The sequence below is a fragment of the Capra hircus genome, chromosome 3 (assembly GCF_001704415.2).
Source record: "Capra hircus breed San Clemente chromosome 3, ASM170441v1, whole genome shotgun sequence".
Taxonomy (NCBI): Eukaryota; Metazoa; Chordata; class Mammalia; order Artiodactyla; family Bovidae; genus Capra; species Capra hircus.
The window spans coordinates 105,525,312-105,544,097 of record NC_030810.1 but is presented as its reverse complement, the minus strand read 5'-3'; the positions used below and the strand labels follow the sequence as shown (position 1 = coordinate 105,544,097).

The 18,786-nt window shown below is 46.4% G+C and overlaps 1 protein-coding gene across 3 annotated transcripts; it reads right to left on the bottom strand.

Moving 5' to 3' along the window:
- SLC25A44 (solute carrier family 25 member 44) lies at positions 178-17,882 on the bottom strand. 3 transcript variants are annotated; one of them, XM_005677354.3, is made up of 4 exons: positions 17,714-17,880; positions 12,432-13,076; positions 6,314-6,441; positions 178-2,860 (listed from the first exon to the last, which is right to left on the bottom strand). In XM_005677354.3, the coding sequence occupies exons 2-4, from the start codon at positions 13,054-13,056 to the stop codon at positions 2,669-2,671; spliced, it is 945 nt and encodes a 314-aa protein (XP_005677411.1). In that variant the 5' UTR covers positions 13,057-13,076; positions 17,714-17,880; the 3' UTR covers positions 178-2,668. The 3 variants fall into 3 exon arrangements, with proteins under 3 accessions (XP_005677411.1, XP_013832134.1, XP_017901770.1); XM_013976680.2 differs by having other exon boundaries at positions 2,834-2,933; XM_018046281.1 differs by lacking the exon at positions 178-2,860 and adding an exon at positions 2,954-3,889 and having other exon boundaries at positions 6,314-6,436; positions 17,714-17,882.

The following is an 18,786-nucleotide window of genomic DNA, read 5'->3' as shown; positions in this document are numbered from 1 at the left end:
CGCCCCGCCCACCAAAGCCCCCGATTGGCCGTTCACGGCCGTGGGTGCCTCCGATTGGAAGCAGCAAATGTCTATCACCCAGCCGCGGGGAGGGGACACTGCCGGAGGCGGAGGATTATGCAAACAAAAAACCCGTAGTCCTTTCTTGGCGAGAAGGCAAAATAAGCTCGAAACTCAGGGACTCGATAAAAACGTTTAATTACACTTTTTGGAGAATTCGTACAGTGCAACAGTGAATGTTCGCCGTTAATATTATTCACAGGAGTCCATTTTATCAAATGTTAACTGTATCTGCATTTTTATTCCCCTGTCCAATACTCCCATCAGGTTTCCCCGTCTTGCCCAGTCTCCCGAAGTTCTTCCAATTTTGGCTACGGACCAATACATCAAACACTCCAATTGGTCCGATCCATGGTCCTGGGAAAACGGAAGGCCACGGTCCCATCCCCACCAAGCCATATTTTAACCAAACCCAATACCAGTACCTAAAATATTAGATGGAAAAGTAAGGGGCCATGGATCCCTTTTAGTATATATGCACATCATCTTTTAAAACACCTGCGCGCGCATGTGTGTGTGTGTGTGTGTGTGAGAGAGAGAGAGAGAGAGAGAGAGACAGACAGACAGAACAGGAAACAAGACTGAAATACAAGAAAACAGAAGAAAAAGAGTTGAGGAGTCTGGGTCGGAGAAGTAAGAGAAGCAGGAGGCTACCTCTTGTCCATGATACCTTACCCACTTTGCAATGGTGGGGAAGGACTGAATACAATCTCTAGGAAGGGGAAGGTGTGGCGCTGAGAAAAATCAGCCTCCAAAGGTCTCAACAGAATGAGTTTAAACAGAAAGAGGGGACCCCTGGCTTCTCTTATCTTCGTGGTTCTTAGGGTAAAGGAATGACTGAGACACAGGAAGATTCAGAATGATGTGCAGACCCAACCCTTTAGATGACCACTTGTGACTAGAAATTGGAGGACTCTTGACAAAGTCTAAGAAGGGACAAACAATGAAATGAATGAAAGAGAAAATAACCTTCAAAGAGCACAAGCTGGGAAGTGGTGGTAAAGGAAGAGAATTCAGATTCTGATCTAGGCTGGAGGGATAGACTGTGGGGCAGCCGTAATAAATATCAAGGCTTCAGGTAGCTAGCACCTTTCAAATTGGCACCGTGGCCTCTCCCAGGGGGTGGGACCAAATGAAGTTTGAAGGGTCATCCAAGTCAGATGTTTCAAGCAGAAGTGTGGGTTTGATATGCCTTCTTCTCATTCCATTTGCTGCACCTCTCCTCATCTGCCACACTGACTTGGTAGAGGAGGTGTGTGTTGGGGGGGGGGGGGGGCGGGGAGGATGAGGCAAGAAAGCAGCACTCATCACCTAGCTCCTGAGAGCGTCAACAGATAATCTTGGCAGTATCAGGCTGGTAAATGCAGCGTTCCTGGTATTGAGTGACTTCCCAACCCGCCCTTTACCCTCCTCCAAGCATCGCTCCAGAGGGTACCATGACCGGGATGTCTCCTTACACTGGGGAGAAGAAAAACACAAACAGTTCCACATCTCAGAGATTCCCATTGTGAGACAACATCGGTTTCTCTGTGTGTGTGTGTGTGTGTGTGTGTGTGCGCGCGTGTGTGTGATGACTGCCTGGGATCAAGAAGCTCCACTACCCTCTGTTAGGTTTGGCTCAGCTGGTCAAGGGAGATGAACTAGGGCATACATATCCCTCTGTCACTTTCCAAACCAACTACTCTCTCAACCAGACTTTTCAGGGTAGTGTTCCAAGTACAATGTGTCCCAGACAGTCTGATTTACTTAGAGCTGTGCCCACCACTGTAGTCATCTGGGCCAGGGGAAAACAGCAGCTTGTTTGTCCTAGGGCTGCTGGCCCTGTAGGGACTGGGAGGGCTAGGGAACTGGGATTGAGGGAAAAGCTACATTACATTTTTCACCTGTCTGAGGAAGGGGTAGGCTCTGACTGCAGGACTGGTGCTTTAGCAGGACTTAGACAGTAGCCTGGTTCACAGGAAAATATACACACAAAATAAAGTATCAACATTTCTCCCCAACCTAATAACTCTCCAAAGAGAGGACAAGTGCTCTGGAGAACCAGAGGTTATTGCTGCTCCTATGCCCTGTGTAAAAGTGCCTGGCACCTTGTCCCCAGTGGCAGAGAAAAGCAGAGTAATCTGGTGGGCAGCTCAGTCCCAGAAGAAAAATAAGCAAACCTAAGAGATGAAGGGCTAATGGCAGCTGCTTGGAATTTGGACTGAAAGCCCAATAGGAAGAACTAGCGCTAGTAACCAAGTTCTGTGTACAGCTCTTCTCAGGATCTCAGGGACACAGATGGAGGGAGAAGGCAGAGAAGGGTCAGCAGGGGATCGATGGAGTGGGATTGGCGGGTAGAATGGATTTCCTTAGGGCAGGACTGAGTACCTGGACTGAGTGAGGAAGCCCAGCTTGGCAAGAAAATTAAAAACAATGAGGATGGGGGATCCAGGCGTGGAGCCTCTTCAGCAAGAGCAGTTCAAAGTCTCTGTCCCGGTCCCAGCAGGCCACCTGGCCCACAGCAGGACTAGGTCTGCGGTGGGGGCACTTGGAGAGGGTGCTGGCCTCTCCTCTCTGCCCCTGACCCAGGGTAGTGCAGGAAACAGCAGGCTTCTCTCCCCATCACTGGTTACCAGTGTCTCGAGTCGACTAGCTCAGGTCGGAGGCTGAGTTTCTTGAGGCTTTCATAGCCCACCACAATGACGATGGTGGAGGGCGTGGCTGAGATGATTCTGGCGGACAGGCCTTTCATGAGCCCCCAAGGCCCCTCTTCTGCCATCAGCTGTCGGAAGGTCAGGATGATGGAGTTCTTGCCCTCAACCTGGAAAAGTCCACAGAGTGCAGGATCACAGTCTGCAGTCAAAGTCCTTACACCCAGTCTCTCCTATCTTAGCCTAAAAATGGAAAGAATTAGACTTAGGAGTCAGAGGGCCAGACTCTGCTTCAGCAGGACAGTTCAGCAGATTGAGTGTGGCCTCTGGTGCCAGAATGCCTGGTATGAATCCTGCCCCCTAATTTACTAACAGCATAATCTCAGGTAGTTTACTTAGCACTTTGCATCCCAGTTTCCTCAAATATATAATAATAATGATAGTACCTACACCGTATGGTTGTTTTATGCAGTAAGCAAAAGAATTCTTATAAATGCTGAGAACAGTGCCGGGCAGACAGTAAGTATTCAATAAGTGTTAGCTTCATTAATATTATTACATAAACTACACAGTGATGAGTCTAGACCAGGTTCTCCTCTCTGGTCTCAGGGAGGCTGGATTAAATCACCTCCAAGGCCTCTGCAGACATTTTGATTCTATCATCTCAATTCCTCTGAACCCACATGGCTAGAGTCCTCCGCTCCGTCCCCGCCGCCTCCCACCCTGTGACCTGCCTTCCCTATCGTACCAGAAGCCTGGCTATGGCAAGAATCTTTTCTCTCTTCTTTCCTAATACTCTTGCCCTCTTCTCCATACCTACAACCAAACAACACACTCAGAGACCACCCCACTCAGACCCGCAGCCAATGCAGGACAGACACCCTCCTTGATACGCCTCTCCCTATTCCCAAGGTGGGCCCATCTTTGACTGAGAACATCTCCCCATTCCTCTCTGCCTCCTTTAGCACCCACCTCCACATTCCCTCACTCCCTTCTTCCTCTGACCACTTGTGCGCCTCTCATCCTCCACAAATCTACAGACATGTCAAGGACCTTTTTAGCTATGGCCCTGGTCCCCATACGCACTTTGTCTCTTCTAGCTTGGGAACGCCTCAAAGTAGTTGTTGCTTAGTTGCCAAGTCATATAGTAGGGAGCTGTTCTTTCCCTTGATTCTCCTCATGGAACCCCCATAACAAGGCTAGGAGAGAATAAGGATGGAACTTGTGCACTTTATTATCTGTAAACCAATCAGATACCATTCATTTTAAAATGTATGGGTCATAGCAGGGACAATCTTTCCTAGAGATAAATATACAACTGACCCTTGAACAACATGGGTTTGAACAATGTGAGTCCACTTATAAGCAGTACTTTTTTTCCAGCAGTAACACTACTAACAGTACCAATAAAAATTAAAAATAAATAAAAAATAAAATAACCAGAAAAACTTTACCATTGCTTTTTAATCTCTATCTATGTATTGTATATTTTAAAACATATCAAGATACATTCTTGTTTCTCTAAAGTATATACTTGGTTAATTTAAGAATTTCATGCTTATACAACATTAAATTTAAAGAGATTATTTAACTTCTCTGGAAAAAATCAAAATTTTACATAGGTAGCAGAGTTATTACATAAAAAATTGAATTTAGGGAATTCCCTGGCTGTCCATGAGATCATGGCATCCAGTCCTATCACTTCATGGCAAATAGATGCAGAAACAGTGGAAACAGTGTCAGACTTTATTTTGGGGGGCTCCAAAATCACTGCAGATGGTGACTGCAGCCATGAAATTAAAAGACGCTTACTCCTTGGAAGAAAAGTTATGACCAACCTAGACAGCATATTAAAAAGCAGAGACATCACTTTGCCAACAAAGGTCCGTCTGGTCAAGGCTATGGTTTTTCCAGCAGTCATGTACGGATGTGAGAGTTGGACTATAAAGAAAGCTGAGTGCCGAAGAATTGATGCTTTTGAACTGTGGTGTTGGAGAAGACTCTTTGAGAGTCCCTTGGACTGCAAGGAGATCTAACCAGTCCATCCTGAAGGAGACCAATCCTGAATATTCATTGGAAGGACTGCTGCTGAGGCTGAAGCTCCACTCCTTTGGCCACCTGAGGTGAAGAGCTGACTCATTGGAAAAGACCCTGATGCTGGGAAAGACTGAAGGCGGGAGAAGGGGACGGCAGAGGATGAGACGGTTGATGGTATCATAGACTCAATGGACATGAGTTTGAGTAAGCTCCGGGAGTTGGTGATAGACAGAGAAGCCTGGAGTGCTGCAGTCCATGGGGTAGCAAAGAGTCGGACACAACTGAGCGACTGAACTGAACTGACTGAACTGGTTGTCCAATGGTTAAAACTCCACGCTTCCACGGCAGCGGGCATGGGTTTGATCCCCAGATGGGGAACTAAGATTCCACATGCCACGTAGGGTGGCTAAAAAAAACTGAATTTAAAACTGAACTGCCTGCTTATATTACCCACAATATAATTAAATGTCTATATGACTGTAACCGATACCAAAATGATTTAAGTAAAAATTCATTTTTATTTATACTTAAAAAAAAAAACACCACCCCCCCCCCAAATCCTGCAGTACTAGACAATCTGGATGAGCAGCCATGGATTTAGAGGGCCAAGTTACACTCTGATTTTCAACTATGCAGAGTGTCGGCTTTCCTAAACTACATGTTGTTCAAGGTTCAATTGTACCTAGATTTACCAATCACCCCTGTCCAAACATCTTGGTATCAGAAAAGCTGACTTCACCTCTAACCTGTTAAGGTTTTTATCCTTCCTTCTCCCTCATTCTCGGGCTTCCCTAGTGGCTCAGAGGTAAAGAACCTGCCTGCCCATGCAGGAGATGTTGGAGCCACTGGCTGGATCCTTGGGTCAGGAAGATCCTCAAGAGGAGGAAATGGCAACCCATTCCAGTATTCTTGCCTGGAGAATCCCATGGACAGAAGGTCCAGGAAGGTTATAGTCCATGGGGTTACAAAGAACTGGACATGACTGAGTGCACATGTGTACACGCGTGCACACACACACTCCACCTAAAGCTTTATAGAGCAAAATGCATCATTTGTATACTATATATTATCCTTTAGATTCAATTTCTTTGGCCTTCAGGTTGTGAAATTGTCACTGATCTGACTAAAGACAGGGTCTATAATTTCTGGACAGCACCACCAAAGCCTTTGTATTTGTGCTGAGCCCATACGGAACCATCTGTGAAAACTGTTCAAGAATAGTCGCTTTCACTGTAGAGAGCTCATAGCCAAGTGGAAAACCCAGAGAGACTTATGAAATAAACTAAAATCGTGTTTCTAGTATCTACAAACCTGCCAGATAAGGAAAGGTCATTGATATGCTATGCTAGGGCTTCCCTGGAGGCTCAGACGGTAATCTAACAGGACAAGAGCCTAGAAGACAGCAGTAAGAATTCCTGGGGGCATGGGCAAGGAAAAGAGGCATGCAAGGTGGTAGACAGGGTGATAGAAACATCCCAGGCAGTTCAAAGTGCTCAGCTGGTTTCTGTAGATGGTGAGTCATAACCACAAGGAAAGGCTTCTCATGGCTTATCTGGCAGCTGGGGAGAGAAGAAGACTGGTCTTACCTGTACTCGGGTTCGGATGACATCCATGGGATTGGTGAGGATGGAAGCAGTGGCTGCAGCCAGAGGCCCCGAGATGGCTTGAAAGACAATGTGAGGGCACTCCTTTGGGCAGAGGGATGAGAGCTGCTCTGGAACCGAGGGAAAGACAGTGCCTCAAGACGCGAGCTACCAGCCCACGTGCCCCTCGCTGCTTCTACCAGTTGGCCCAAGGATGACAAAATTTCCATCCTTGGCCGCCTTAGACCCTGTAACTTCCGTCCTGTCTTTTCTTCATGTCCATCAGAACCAACAAAAATTTATAAATCTCAGGCCCCTTCCAAAAGTCAATTTGAACAGGACAAAAATCCCTCTGGAGAAGGGGATTTAAAAATCCCTTTGCTTGCTGACTCCTTTCATCTGCTGGACAGAAATCCTTTCTGATGTAAAACTCTTATGCTGATATTCCACTTCCCCCAACTCACAGGCACCAGATAACTGGTAAAATACATTAGAAAGTGCTAACACTGATTGTCTTCAAGGAAGGGAGCTGGGTGACTATGGCAGAGAAGCGTTTTCACTGCACACCTTTTCCTACCTTTTGAATTTCAAACCATGTGAATATTTGTAAAAATAAAAAAACAATTACAGTTAAAAGAGAAAATCATATCCTACAGTGAAAACTTTTCTTCAGCCTATATCAAGGAAGGAAAATTCATTTTTCAAAATGGTGATGAAGCAGATGCAATAACATCCAGATTCACCCAACCCCAGTGTCGCTGGGAAGTTCACCTGCAACTGAATTCCTTTGCTTTCTCCCTCTCTGGAGGTGAGAGATGAGAGGCTGTTCATTTATTCAACAAAGATTCACTGAGTGACTACCATGAGCCAGTCAGCTTGGGTTCTGAGGAAACAACAATGAATAAAAGAGCCTCAAGTCAGCATCTGAGGAGAATACAGGGAAGCCGCAAGGGTGATTGAGACCTCTCCCAAACCTGGCCATCCTTCTGAACGTTCCATGAACAGTATGATGTGACCTGTCCCCACTTATCTCAGCAACTTCAATCCTCTCTCATTGTACATTAATGAAAAAAGTAAAGTAGCTGTCAATGCTTGCCACTGGGGAGCCTGCCTCCAGCTGCTCCTGGGACAGACCTGCCCCAGGAAGGGCCACCCAGATCCCCAGGTCCTGAAGGGCGAGATCAGAGGTCCAAATTTTTGTCTAGTTAAACTGGGCTATGTATAGGAATATTAAAATTTATCAGATTAAAAAATCTAAAACAACCTTACAATATTGAGGAAGAAAGTGACAAGAGAAGGAAAAAGAACTTTTACCTCGCCAAACAAAGCTAGTGTATATTTCAGGGTGGTTGTTTTTTTTTTGGGGGGGGGGCAACTTTTATAAATCCAAATTGTAATGTCTGAAAAAAAAAGCTTCAAATCCCTGCCCTTATGAAATTTACACTCTAGTGGGGGAAAAGAGACAATAAATAAAAAATGAAATATATCAGAAGGTGATGTATGCTAAAACATACATAATCCCAAAGAAAGGCAATGCCAAAGAATGGTCAAACTACTGCACAATTGCACTCATCTCACACACTAGTAAAGTAATGCTCAAAATTCTCCAAGCCAAGCTTCAGCAATACGTGAACTGTGAATTTCCAGATGTTCAAGCTGGTTTTAGAAAAAGCAGAGGAACCAGAGATCAAATTGCCAACACCCACTGGATCATCAAAAAAGCAAGAGAGTTCCAGAAAAACATCTATTTCTGCTTTATTGACTATGCCAAAGCCTTTGACTGTGTGGATCACAATAAACTGTGGAAAATTCTGAGAGAGATGGGAATACCAGACCACCTAACCTGCCTCTTGAGAAATCTGTATGCAGGTCAGGAAGCAACAGTTAGAACTGGACATGGAACAACAGACTGGTTCCAAATAGGAAAAGGAGTAGTCAAGGCTGTATATTGTCACCCTGCTTATTTAACTTCTATGCAGAGTACATCTTGAGAAACGCTGGACTGGAAGAAACACAAGCTGGAATCAAGATTGCGGAAGAAACATCAATAACCTCAGATATGAAGATGACACCACCCTTGTGGCAGAAAGTGAAGAGGAACTAAAAAGCCTCTTGATGAAAGTGAAAGAGGAGAGTGAAAAAGTTGGCTTAAAGCTCAACATTCAGAAAACGAAGATCATGGCATCTGGTCCCATCACTTCATGGGAAATAGATGGGGAAACAGTGGAAACAGTGGCAGACTTTATTTTTTAGGGCTCCAAAATCACTGCAGATGGTGACTGCAGCCATGAAATTAAAAAACGCTTACTCCTTGGAAGGAAAGTTATGACCAACCTAGATAGCATATTGAAAAGCAGAGACATTACTTTGCCAACAAAGGCCTGTCTAGTCAAGGCTATGGTTCTTCCAGTGGTCATGTATGGATGTGAGAGTTGGACTGTGAAGAAAGCTGAGCGCCGAAGAATTGATGCTTTTGAACTGTGGTGTTGGAGAAGACTCTTGAGAGTCCCTTGGACTGCAAGGAGATCCAACCAGTCCATTCTGAAGATCAGCCAGTCCATTCTGGGATTTCTTTGGAAGGAATGATGCTAACGCTGAAACTCCAGTACTTTGGCCATCTCATGCGAAGAGTTGACTCATTGGAAAAGACTCTGATGCTGGAAGGGATTGGGGGCAGGAGGAGAAGGAGACAACAGAGGATGAGATGGCTGGATGGCATCACTGACTCGATGGACGTGAGTCTGAGTGCACTCCGGGAGTTGGTGATGGACAGGGAGGCCTGGCGTGCTGCGATTCATGGGGTTGCAAAGAGTCGGACACAACTGAGCGACTGAACTGAACTGATGTATATTTTATATACATATAAAGATATGTATGTTTTTAGGTATAGATAAAAATAAAGCAGGAAAAGGAGATAAGAATGCCAACAGTAGAAGGTGAAGTTTAAGCAAACAGTTAAAGGAGAGTGTAAGCCTTATCAATCTGTGGAAAGAACTTTCCCAGCAGAGGTAACATCCTATCCAAAGGCCCTGAGGCATGAGTATGCCTGAGATCTTCAAGGGGCAGCGAGGCCAATACGTCTGGATAAGTGAGGGGAAGAAGAGTAGATGAGGTCTAAGAGGTAGGTCATTTAGGGCCTTGAAGCCATTGCATGGACTCTGGCTTTTACTCTGAGTGAGACTGAGTGTCAAACAGATTTAAGAAAAGAGTTAAGAATTCTTTTCTGGGAGGAGGGGCATTATAAAGGTAGGGGATTAAAAGGAACAAGCTATTGGGTGTAAAATAGCTACAGGGATATATTATATAACACAGGGAATATAGCAAATATTTTATAATAACTATAAATGGAGTATAACCTTTAAAAATTGTGAATCACTATATTGCACCCCTGTAATTTATACAATATTATATATTAACTATCAGTTTCAGTTCAGTCATTCTGTCATGTCTGACTCTTTGCAACCCCATGGACTGCAGCACACCAGGCCTCCCTGTCCATCACCACCTCCCGGAGTCTACTCAAACTCATGTCCATTTAGTCAGTGATGCCATCCAACCACCTCATCCTCTGTCGTCCCCTTCTCCTCCCACCCTCAATCTTTCCCAGAATCAGGGTCTTTTCAAATGTCAGTTCTTCGCATCAGGTGGCCAAAGCATTGGAGTTTTAGCTTCAGGATCAGTCCTTCCAACGAATATTAACTATACTGCACATTAAAAAAAAATAATAACTTTTTTCTCATGCTCCTAGTTTTGGTGATTTATGGCCAGGCAACTAAAGATTAGAGAACAAGTAGGAGGGTAGAGGTTGGCAGGGCAGAAGCAAAGGCTTCCAAGGCCCAGATAGAATTCCTTAAGCCCTACCAGAATCACCTCTCCCCTGATTTCTAATCACTTTCTTCCCCAGGGTCAGCATACAAACAGAAACAAAGTGAACTGCCAGCTGTGCCTCAGGGGTGTCTTGCTCTCCAGAAAAGAAAACATTTCACAAGCATTAGAAGGTAGCATCTGGACTGCCACTGCCAGCTTCCTCGGGCCTGTCTGCACTGGCACCCAAGCCAGCAAGCTGCAGCGGGATTCAGATTCCAATTCTAATCACTCACATACGCTATTTTCCCGGGGTTTATGAAGAGGATGAAAAAACAAAGACAAGAGCGTGGGAGAAAGAGTCCCAAGTCTTTCCTTCTCCGTTATTCAGTCAATAAATGTTTATTGGGCATCTATTATCTGCAAGGCAGAAGATAAACCTAGGCTTACTTGGTTTAAGTCCTTCCTGGCTAAATGACTTTGGGCAAGTAATATAAATGAGCATTTATTTAACATTTACTATATGCCAGCCACTGCGAAAGCACTAGGCATAAAACAGAGAAATGGGCAGGGAAGTAACTTCATGGAACTTACAGTCTAATTAAGGAGCTGCATGGGAGCTAGGGATAAAATACCTGCAAATTATGGTAAGTGCTCTAAAGGAAAAGGTGCTGAAAAAGAAAACAGGAAGCGCCCTCTTTCCGGCTGGGTAAAGGGAGCATGTATGCCGATGCCTGAGGCATGAGAAGGACCCGGCCACAGAAAGAAAATGGGCAAGGGTGTTGCAGGCAGAAAGAACAGTATGTGCAAAGGCTAGGAGGTGAGAACAGAGCTTGATGTATCTCAGGAATTGAGCGAAGGGCAGTAAGGATGGACCAGGGTGAGAAAGGTGAGAGGAGCGCAAGACGGGGCTGGAGGAGATGAGGACCAGGTCACACAGACCTGTACTGACTGTGAGAAGCATTCGATTTTATTCTAAATACCCATACGGAAGCATTGGTAGATTTTAGCAAAACGGAGTGATAAGAACCAATCTATTCACTCAACAAGTATGTCCTGAGCACTGACAACTCATCAGGCCCTGAGACACACAGTGTCACAGAGCCTGGCACACAGTGAGGGTTCAATAAATGTTAGTGGGGACAAGGAAGAGGCAGGGGCCAAGCGCGACGCGCAAAGCCTCCGTCTCGGTGATCTGGAGAATAACCTGGCCACTGACACCTGAAAGTCAGTCAGAAAAAGGAAAAGGTTGGGATGAAAAATGTTATAGTTGAGTAAAATTTCAGATGTACGTGCATGCCTTCAAGTTGAAAGGTCCAACAGTCAGAATATCTGTCCAGAGCTCTGGACAGGTTAGTTTGGGAAAAGAAATAGAGATTTGGACATATTAGAAAAGGACAACCCTAATTGTAGATGAAATCAAATGAGGAGACAGGGGTGAAGATAGACTCCAGAGAAAATTTTTCCTAGGATGTTTCTCTAACATTAAGATTACCAGCATCTGTCCTAAAGAATCTGATACAAAGGGTCAAGGTGGAGTCCACATATTTGAATTTTACCAAATACTCTAGATGAAAGACTGTTAAAAGAAAGAGACAAAGTTACAACACTGTGGATGTTTCAGGGTAGCAAGCACATACAGGCCCTGCTCTCGGCAATATGCTTTGCCCTTTCAGAAGGAAATCTGGTGGTATGTTTATAAAGACCCTCAAAAATGTCATCTCTTGGGACTTCCCTGGAGGTCCAGTGGTTAAGATGCCGTGCTTCCAATGCAGGGGGTGCAGGTCTGAACCCTAATCAGGGAATTAAAACCCCATATGCTGCGCGGCCATTAAAAAAAAAATGTTATCTCTGGACCCAGTAATTCCATTTCTAAGAAATACTTGTGAACCAAAAATACAGGATTAGAGAGCTTCAAGACTGTATTACATCTTGAACTTAAATTTTAAAATACCCAGGAAAGGCATCCAACTCAAAAGCTCACACTATCACGATTGATTCCATCTTTAAATCCCAAGGATTTTGTCCCTCTCCACCCATTCTCTGCCAATATTCCACAAACCTTAGTTGATCCTGACGCATGGAGAACATACTCAATGCTCTACAGTCATAGATTTTACTTGTCTGATTCCCTCCACTATAATATTCGCTCTCTGAAAGCAAGAACCATATCTTATTCACCTCTGAATCCTCGTGAATTCAAATGTTTGCTGTATGAATTTTCCCATTAAATCTCCCATTCCAACAGGCCCGGGGCGATAGCATCTGTTTCATGAGTAACCCCTCCTCCACCCTCACCCTCCTAGTTCCCGCTTACCTGCATAGAAGTGGTAGAAGGGCCACCAGACAGCACTGTTTGGGATGTAAGTAAGCAGTGAAGCCACGTAGCCTCGGTAGAAGCCACGAAGTCCATCAGCCCGCAGGATCTGCCTGATGATGTCCTTGGTTTGGCCAAAGGCAACTACCCCGTGTCCCTCTGGACTCCCCCGCACTTGGAAGCGGCCCATCTTCTCACCCTTGCGCTGCATCATCAGGTGCTGGGAGACCACATCAATGGGCACCGTGATGCTCTGGGCCACGAGAGAGGCCGAGCCACCAGCCACCAGCGACTTGACGGTGTTGCTCTGGCTGTAGTCGGCTACGAACTTCCGGGTGAGCTCGTAAGTGGTGACATAGCACTGGCCAGATATGAGGGTGAAGGTGTTGACCAGGAACCCCCGGTAGAGGCCAGTCACACCGTCCGCCCGTAGGATCTTGATGAAGGCGTCGAAGGTCCCATGGTAGAGGCTCCTGCCTTTCTGAACCTGCAACCGAGTGCGGATGAGGGTGAAGGGGTAGACGCTGACGCGGATCATCATTGTCATCGCCACACCGAACACGTAGAACTTCTTCTTGTCCAGGTGCTCCCACTCGATGATCTGGATGTTACGTTTGTCCTCCATTGTGCCTGCAGACCTGGGGGCTGGAGCAGGATGGAGGGAATATGAAGGAGACCAGAGTTCACACCTTCTCCTCTTGGCTGGGCTCTGAAACGCTATTCTCAGGCTTCATCTCCTGGGGTACTCACCTCCCAAAGCTTAGACTTCAACTAATCTGGCTCTGCCAACCCCTGCCTGAGTCTTCCTTCACAGATTAAGATGCCCCCCACCTTTACCAGTCCGTGCATATTCAGGGCCCTCCTGTGAAAGCTGTTTCTCACCGCAGGGACTCCCCTGCCTCAGTCCCACCTCAGCTCCCTGCTCCCAGCTTGCTGGACTCGTCTGCTCTCTCTGCCTCTGCCCAGGCCCTGGTGTCACGGCCATCCTTTTTCCTTTTCTAGCTCACCCAGACAGCTCAGGATGGTGTGGACAAACCAACCACTTGACAGGAGGCAAGACCTTTAGGTGGGCTAATGGGATGTCACAAAGTGATATTCCAGGGGTTCCTAAAACCTCAAGGGAAGCGCTCCATTTCTGATGCCCCTAGGCCTACTGAGAAGGCGAGGCTTTCAGCCTTCAGCCACTGAGCCTCAGCAGACTACCTCTTTTAGCACCACTTACCAGCTGACTCACCTGACTTTATTTCTGGTTTCCTGCATTGGCCCCTCTGAGCTTCCCTGACCCACACTCACTACACTTACATTTTCTCCAGTCTGCATTAGAAGAAAACGTGAGGAAGAAAGCAAACAGGGCTTTCACGCCACAGCCGCCACCCCCTCCCTCCCTCCCCTTTAATGAAAGAAATTAGGAAGTCAGGAACAAGTCAAAGGTCAGAGTCCTCTTTGGTTATTAGATAACTCACCCAAGAGAAAGAAATGAACCACCTGAGAGCTAAGCAGCTTCCCTGAAGAGTCTTGACAACTGTAGAGAACATGCCTGGCCCCCTTATCCCCAAGCACAGAAACAGTAACCTCAGCCCTAGACAATGAAGGGAGATTCCAGTGACAGAAGAAAGAGCAACTCCGCCTTTGATACATTCAGTCTCTTCAAGGAGACTCAGTATCCCTCTGGGGACTGGACATAAGAAACAGAGATAAAGCAACCAGGGCAAATTAAATACATGGGGCCCTCATGTTACGTGTATCCAAAGAGTAAAGTTTCAAACAAAACTCATAAGCTAACAACTGTAACAACTATATAAAATCAGGAGCTTCCAACTTAAGAAATGTCAAATGAGAGCACGTCATATACTGGACATAGACACAGTGACAATGTAATGTACTCCTGGGTAGGATACTGGACATTTGCAGCCAGAAGGAGAAAGTGGAAAGTTAAATTCCAGGAAGTGAGAAGTCAGGGGCTCCCCAAACTTTAAGTAGCTTCTTGGTTTACCATACAAGTCTGTGGAGAAGCAAGGTTAGCTTTTTGGAATTCCCTGAGCTGGACTGTATCACTTTCATTAAAATACAAGATACCTGCAGTATAAACTCAGTACATGTGAGCTGAAGGGAAAACCTCAGCTTCAAGGTGAGACATGCGTGAGGCACATGTAACCAAGACAGGCCCCCTGGAGGAGGACAAGGCAGGTGAATGGAGAAATACATGCGGGCAGTGGAAGGGAGAGAAAAACGGCGAAAACAACTGAGTTAAGCAGAACAGAGCATTGAGGTCTATGGGGAATGAGCTAGAGATTGAGTTCTAGGAGGAGAACCTTTGGAACACGGATGTGCCACTTGCTGTGGGCCCTTCCTCCAGCCTCAGCCCACGACACCCACCAAGTCCAGTGCAGAAATCTTCTCCTTTGAGGCCCTTCAAAAGAAGGGGATCACTGTACCATTGAAAAACTAAGTGGGTGTTTGTCATCCAGGGTCCCAAGGTCATGTGTCCATTTCTACTGAGAGAAGAGGAAAGAGAGAGAGATACTAGGATTCACTGAATACATATTACCTCATATAATCCGTACAACTTAACTTGCGTACAGTTAGGACATTTCTGCTAAATGAGAAAGTAGAGGTACAAACAGGTTAAAAGAAACAGGCCTAAGGTCACACAGTCGTTCAGTGGTGGAGGCAGGACATGAGCCAAGCTTGCTCCTCTGCTCCATCATGCCCTCTGCCCCCTGGGAGTTGAGGAGCTCCAGCACAAATCATCTCTGTTCTGTCTGAAGCTAAGTCATTCCAACCCTGGGAGGCAGAATTAATGCCTTCACAACTGCCAGTCACGTAAGGGTTAAGCATAAGCTCCTGGCTGTGCAGATGCTCAGGGATTTCTCTCAGCTTTGTTCCAGAGAAACCAAGAGCTGCCTCTGCTTTCCCAGCGTGTTTGTGGAGGGACTGAGCAGAGTGGCTGGGCGGGCCTGTTGTCGTCACAGGACAAATACAGCAGGGCTCAAGCAGGAGAGCCTTCTGCCCAGCTCATGAATAGTGCGTGACAGGCAGGGCAACAAAGGACTCTGTCCCAGAAACTAGTTTTGTGGGCACCATCTCAACCTATGAAACGGAATGACAGAATACCAACATCTGATTACAGCACCCAGTGCCTCACTTCCCCACTTTCCTCCATCTCCATCCCTCACATGTGCCAGTCTAGTTTAAATTCCCAGAAAGAAGGAAGGACTCTCCAGGGCCAAAGCAGGAAGTTTCCACCACTGCCATGACAGAGGAAGCCGCTATGGGTCATGCCAAGAGGGCTGAGCCTCTATAGTTGAAGGTGAAGGCTCTGCATCTACCCTCCCTACCCCTTTGAAAGGCAGGGCTGCTCCTAAAAGCTGGGATCTCAACCTGCTCTTTGTTCTATAACCTCCCAACTTCATGCAGATATATCAAAACCAGTTCCTTCTGTCTCTCACTCAGGAAAATCCTTCTTGCAGATACCTGTACACTCACTTCCTACAGCTTTCCAACTCACTCAGTCCAGCTTCTTTATGACTCTTTCCCAGACCCTCATTTGTGTGGATGTGTACATGCTCAGTTGCATCCGACTCTTTGCGACCCTATGCACTGTAGCCGGCCAGGCTCCTCTGTCACGGGATTTTCCAGGCAAGAGTACTGGAGTGGTTGCCATGCCCTCCTCCAGGGGATCTTCCCCACCCAGTGATCGAACCTGCGTCTCTTACGTCTCCAGCATTGGGAGGCAGGTTCTTTTACCACTGCACCACATGACTTGCACCACATGGCTCCAACTGTGAACTGTCTCCAATCTTTTAACATAGCTTAGACACCAAGGTTAAAGTGCTTCATGTGGAGACCCACCAGATGACCCAGGATGTCCTGAAGTCATCAAATGAGATGTCAAAGGCAGAGGCCTCACTGATGAGCCTATCAGAGGAGAGGGACAAACTGGCCCAGGCAGGTATACTCCCCCTCCACTTCAGTCTCCCTGTACCAGAAAAACTACACCAGACTTCACTAGGATCTCAGATAAGATTCTCGTTCAGGACAACACAGAGTCACCTGGAACGTAAGGTCATTCGATGGAAAGAACACAAGTAGTCAGGAGATCCAAGTTTGAGTTCCACTACCATTACTTTCTAGTAGGATTGGAACCAAATAACTTCTTTGAAATTCAGTTTCCTCATCTCTGAAATGGGGCTAATAAAGCCTGCCATAGCTATACAACAGTTTGGGGCAACTCACCTGAGCTAATATGTGTGAAAGCACTTTGTAAACAACAAAATACTTCTATTACTGCAGAAAGCTCTGCTGGACAGCGCTGCTCTAAATCTCTGCTACTCAGAGTGTGGCACAGACCAGCAGCATGGGCATCACCTGGGAGTTTGTAAGAAATATAGAATTTCAGGATGCTCCACATACCTGCTGAATAAGAGCCAACATTTTCACAGGATCTCGGGGTGATTAATACATAGATCAGAGCTTGGAAAGTACTGCCTTAAATATTAAGGACTGTCAGTATTATAAATGGTAACAACTACTCTAGGAGTCCAGGATCGTCTGACTCCATCCTGACTGGTCACCAGGACTGGGCTCAATGATGTCTACTAGACTCATTCAGATCTTATCAGTCGACAACCCCCACCAAATCAAACTGACACCTACAACTTCTGACAAGTCATCTGTGGGGTTTGGTCCCCACTTTTGTGCTGCAAACAAGATCTTTGCTTCCTCCTCTGTTCTTACTGCATCTGCCTGAAGGCTCTGCATCCTGGGAGCTAGCTACCACATGAATGTGAATATATTTCCATGCTTGCCCACCAGTCTTAATGAATATGCATTTCCTTAGGGAAGTTCCCTGGCATGCCTCCAACCTCTCCCTCCAAGACAATCTCCGCTCTGGAACATGAAGAGATTCCCACCCAGCCTTCCTTTGGTCTTTCATAGGCTCCCATGTGACGCTTCATGGCAGACGCCACATGACAATCCTCTTCACCTACTCCACATGACACACGCTTTAAGCTGCTTCTGTCCTGGCCCCCGACCTGCCGCCTCTGGATCCTCGGACTTGTCCCTCGCCATGCCTCTCGCCATGCTTCTTTCGCTGTCAGCGAACCTCATGCTCCTCCGACAGAAAGAGATGACTAGTTGGAATCGTCCCCCATTCCCCAAACTGCGTGGCGGGCCCCCACTGAAGCGCAGCCGGGCACTGCAGGCGCCCGCTGCCTCCTTGACAGGTCCAGCTCCTCGGAGACCTTAGTCCTCAGGCACCCAAGCAGGTAGTTTCTTACCTCCTCAGATCAGGGTGGTTCCGCCGCGTCTGAGGTGAACTCCAAGTGCGGACCTCTAGGCTGCAGGTCCCATTTTATCCTCTGTTTCTGGCGACTGATGGCCTCCGGTCGCATCTTCCTCCATCTCGACCGGGCTCCCGGTACTGACGGAACCGGAAGTTGGGACCGTGTCACTCCTCCCCTTGAAGGGGCGGAGATGAACGGTGCCAATTCCACCAATGGCGTTCTGAATCTTCAGCCTCTCCCCCCGCCCCCGCAGCAAGAGTGGAAGTTCCTGGCAGCCATCTTGAATTCGGGCAGAGGCCACGCCTTCATGAGCTCGGACATGCCCTCAGCTGTACAGCGCATGCGTTTTCTTTCCACTTGGTGGAAACTGAGTCCTCCGGCCCTTCTTGAGTATCTTGTCCTAACTGGGTCACCTTGTGTTTCGATACTATTGGGATCCTTAAATTCAAAGCTCATCTGTTATTTTTCTCATCTGTTGAGCCAAAACAGAGGCTAATGTGCTGACCAGGGAGGACTAAATTTAGACAACCAATTTTAACGTTTGAGAGCTCAAAGAATTGCAGGAATAGAGGACATCCTGGAGGTGGAGTAGTCTCTCCCAGCTCTAAAACAATTTGCCTATACATGGATTTAAAAGAAGAGGCAGAACCCTTTAAATAAGGGACTGGGAGGGGGGGTATGGGGTGGCGAATAGATTCATTTCGAAATAGTTATTTCTACACCGCCACAAACAGACAACCCAATTCTTTAAATGGGTAAAGGACTTGAATAGACATTTCTCTAAAGAAGGTAGCCAAAAAGCACAGGAAGAGATGCTCAGTATCATTAGAGAAAAACAAATCAAAATCATAAGATCTCACTTCACACCCACTTGGGTGGCTAAAATTAAAACTAGCAAGCAAACAACGACCTGGAAAGTAAGGAGTGTTAGCAAGGATGTGGAGAAACTGGAACCTTCAGGCATTGCTGGTGGAAATGTAAAGTGGTTTAGCTGGTGTGAAACAGTTTGATTGTTCCTCAATAGGTTAAGCTACGTTAATATATAACCAAACAATTTCACTCTGAAT

Bases quoted from the DNA above. Each gene is read 5' to 3' on its own strand.
- SLC25A44 (XM_005677354.3), bottom strand. From the start codon at position 13,056: ATGGAGGACAAACGTAACATCCAGATCATCGAGTGGGAGCACCTGGAC. The intron at 6,442-12,431 runs GTAAGCGGGAAC...CCTCGGTTCCAG, and splicing joins CTTCTACCACTTCTATGCAG to AGCAGCTCTCATCCCTCTGC. The intron at 2,861-6,313 runs GTAAGACCAGTC...GGACTTTTCCAG, and splicing joins TCATCCGAACCCGAGTACAG to GTTGAGGGCAAGAACTCCAT.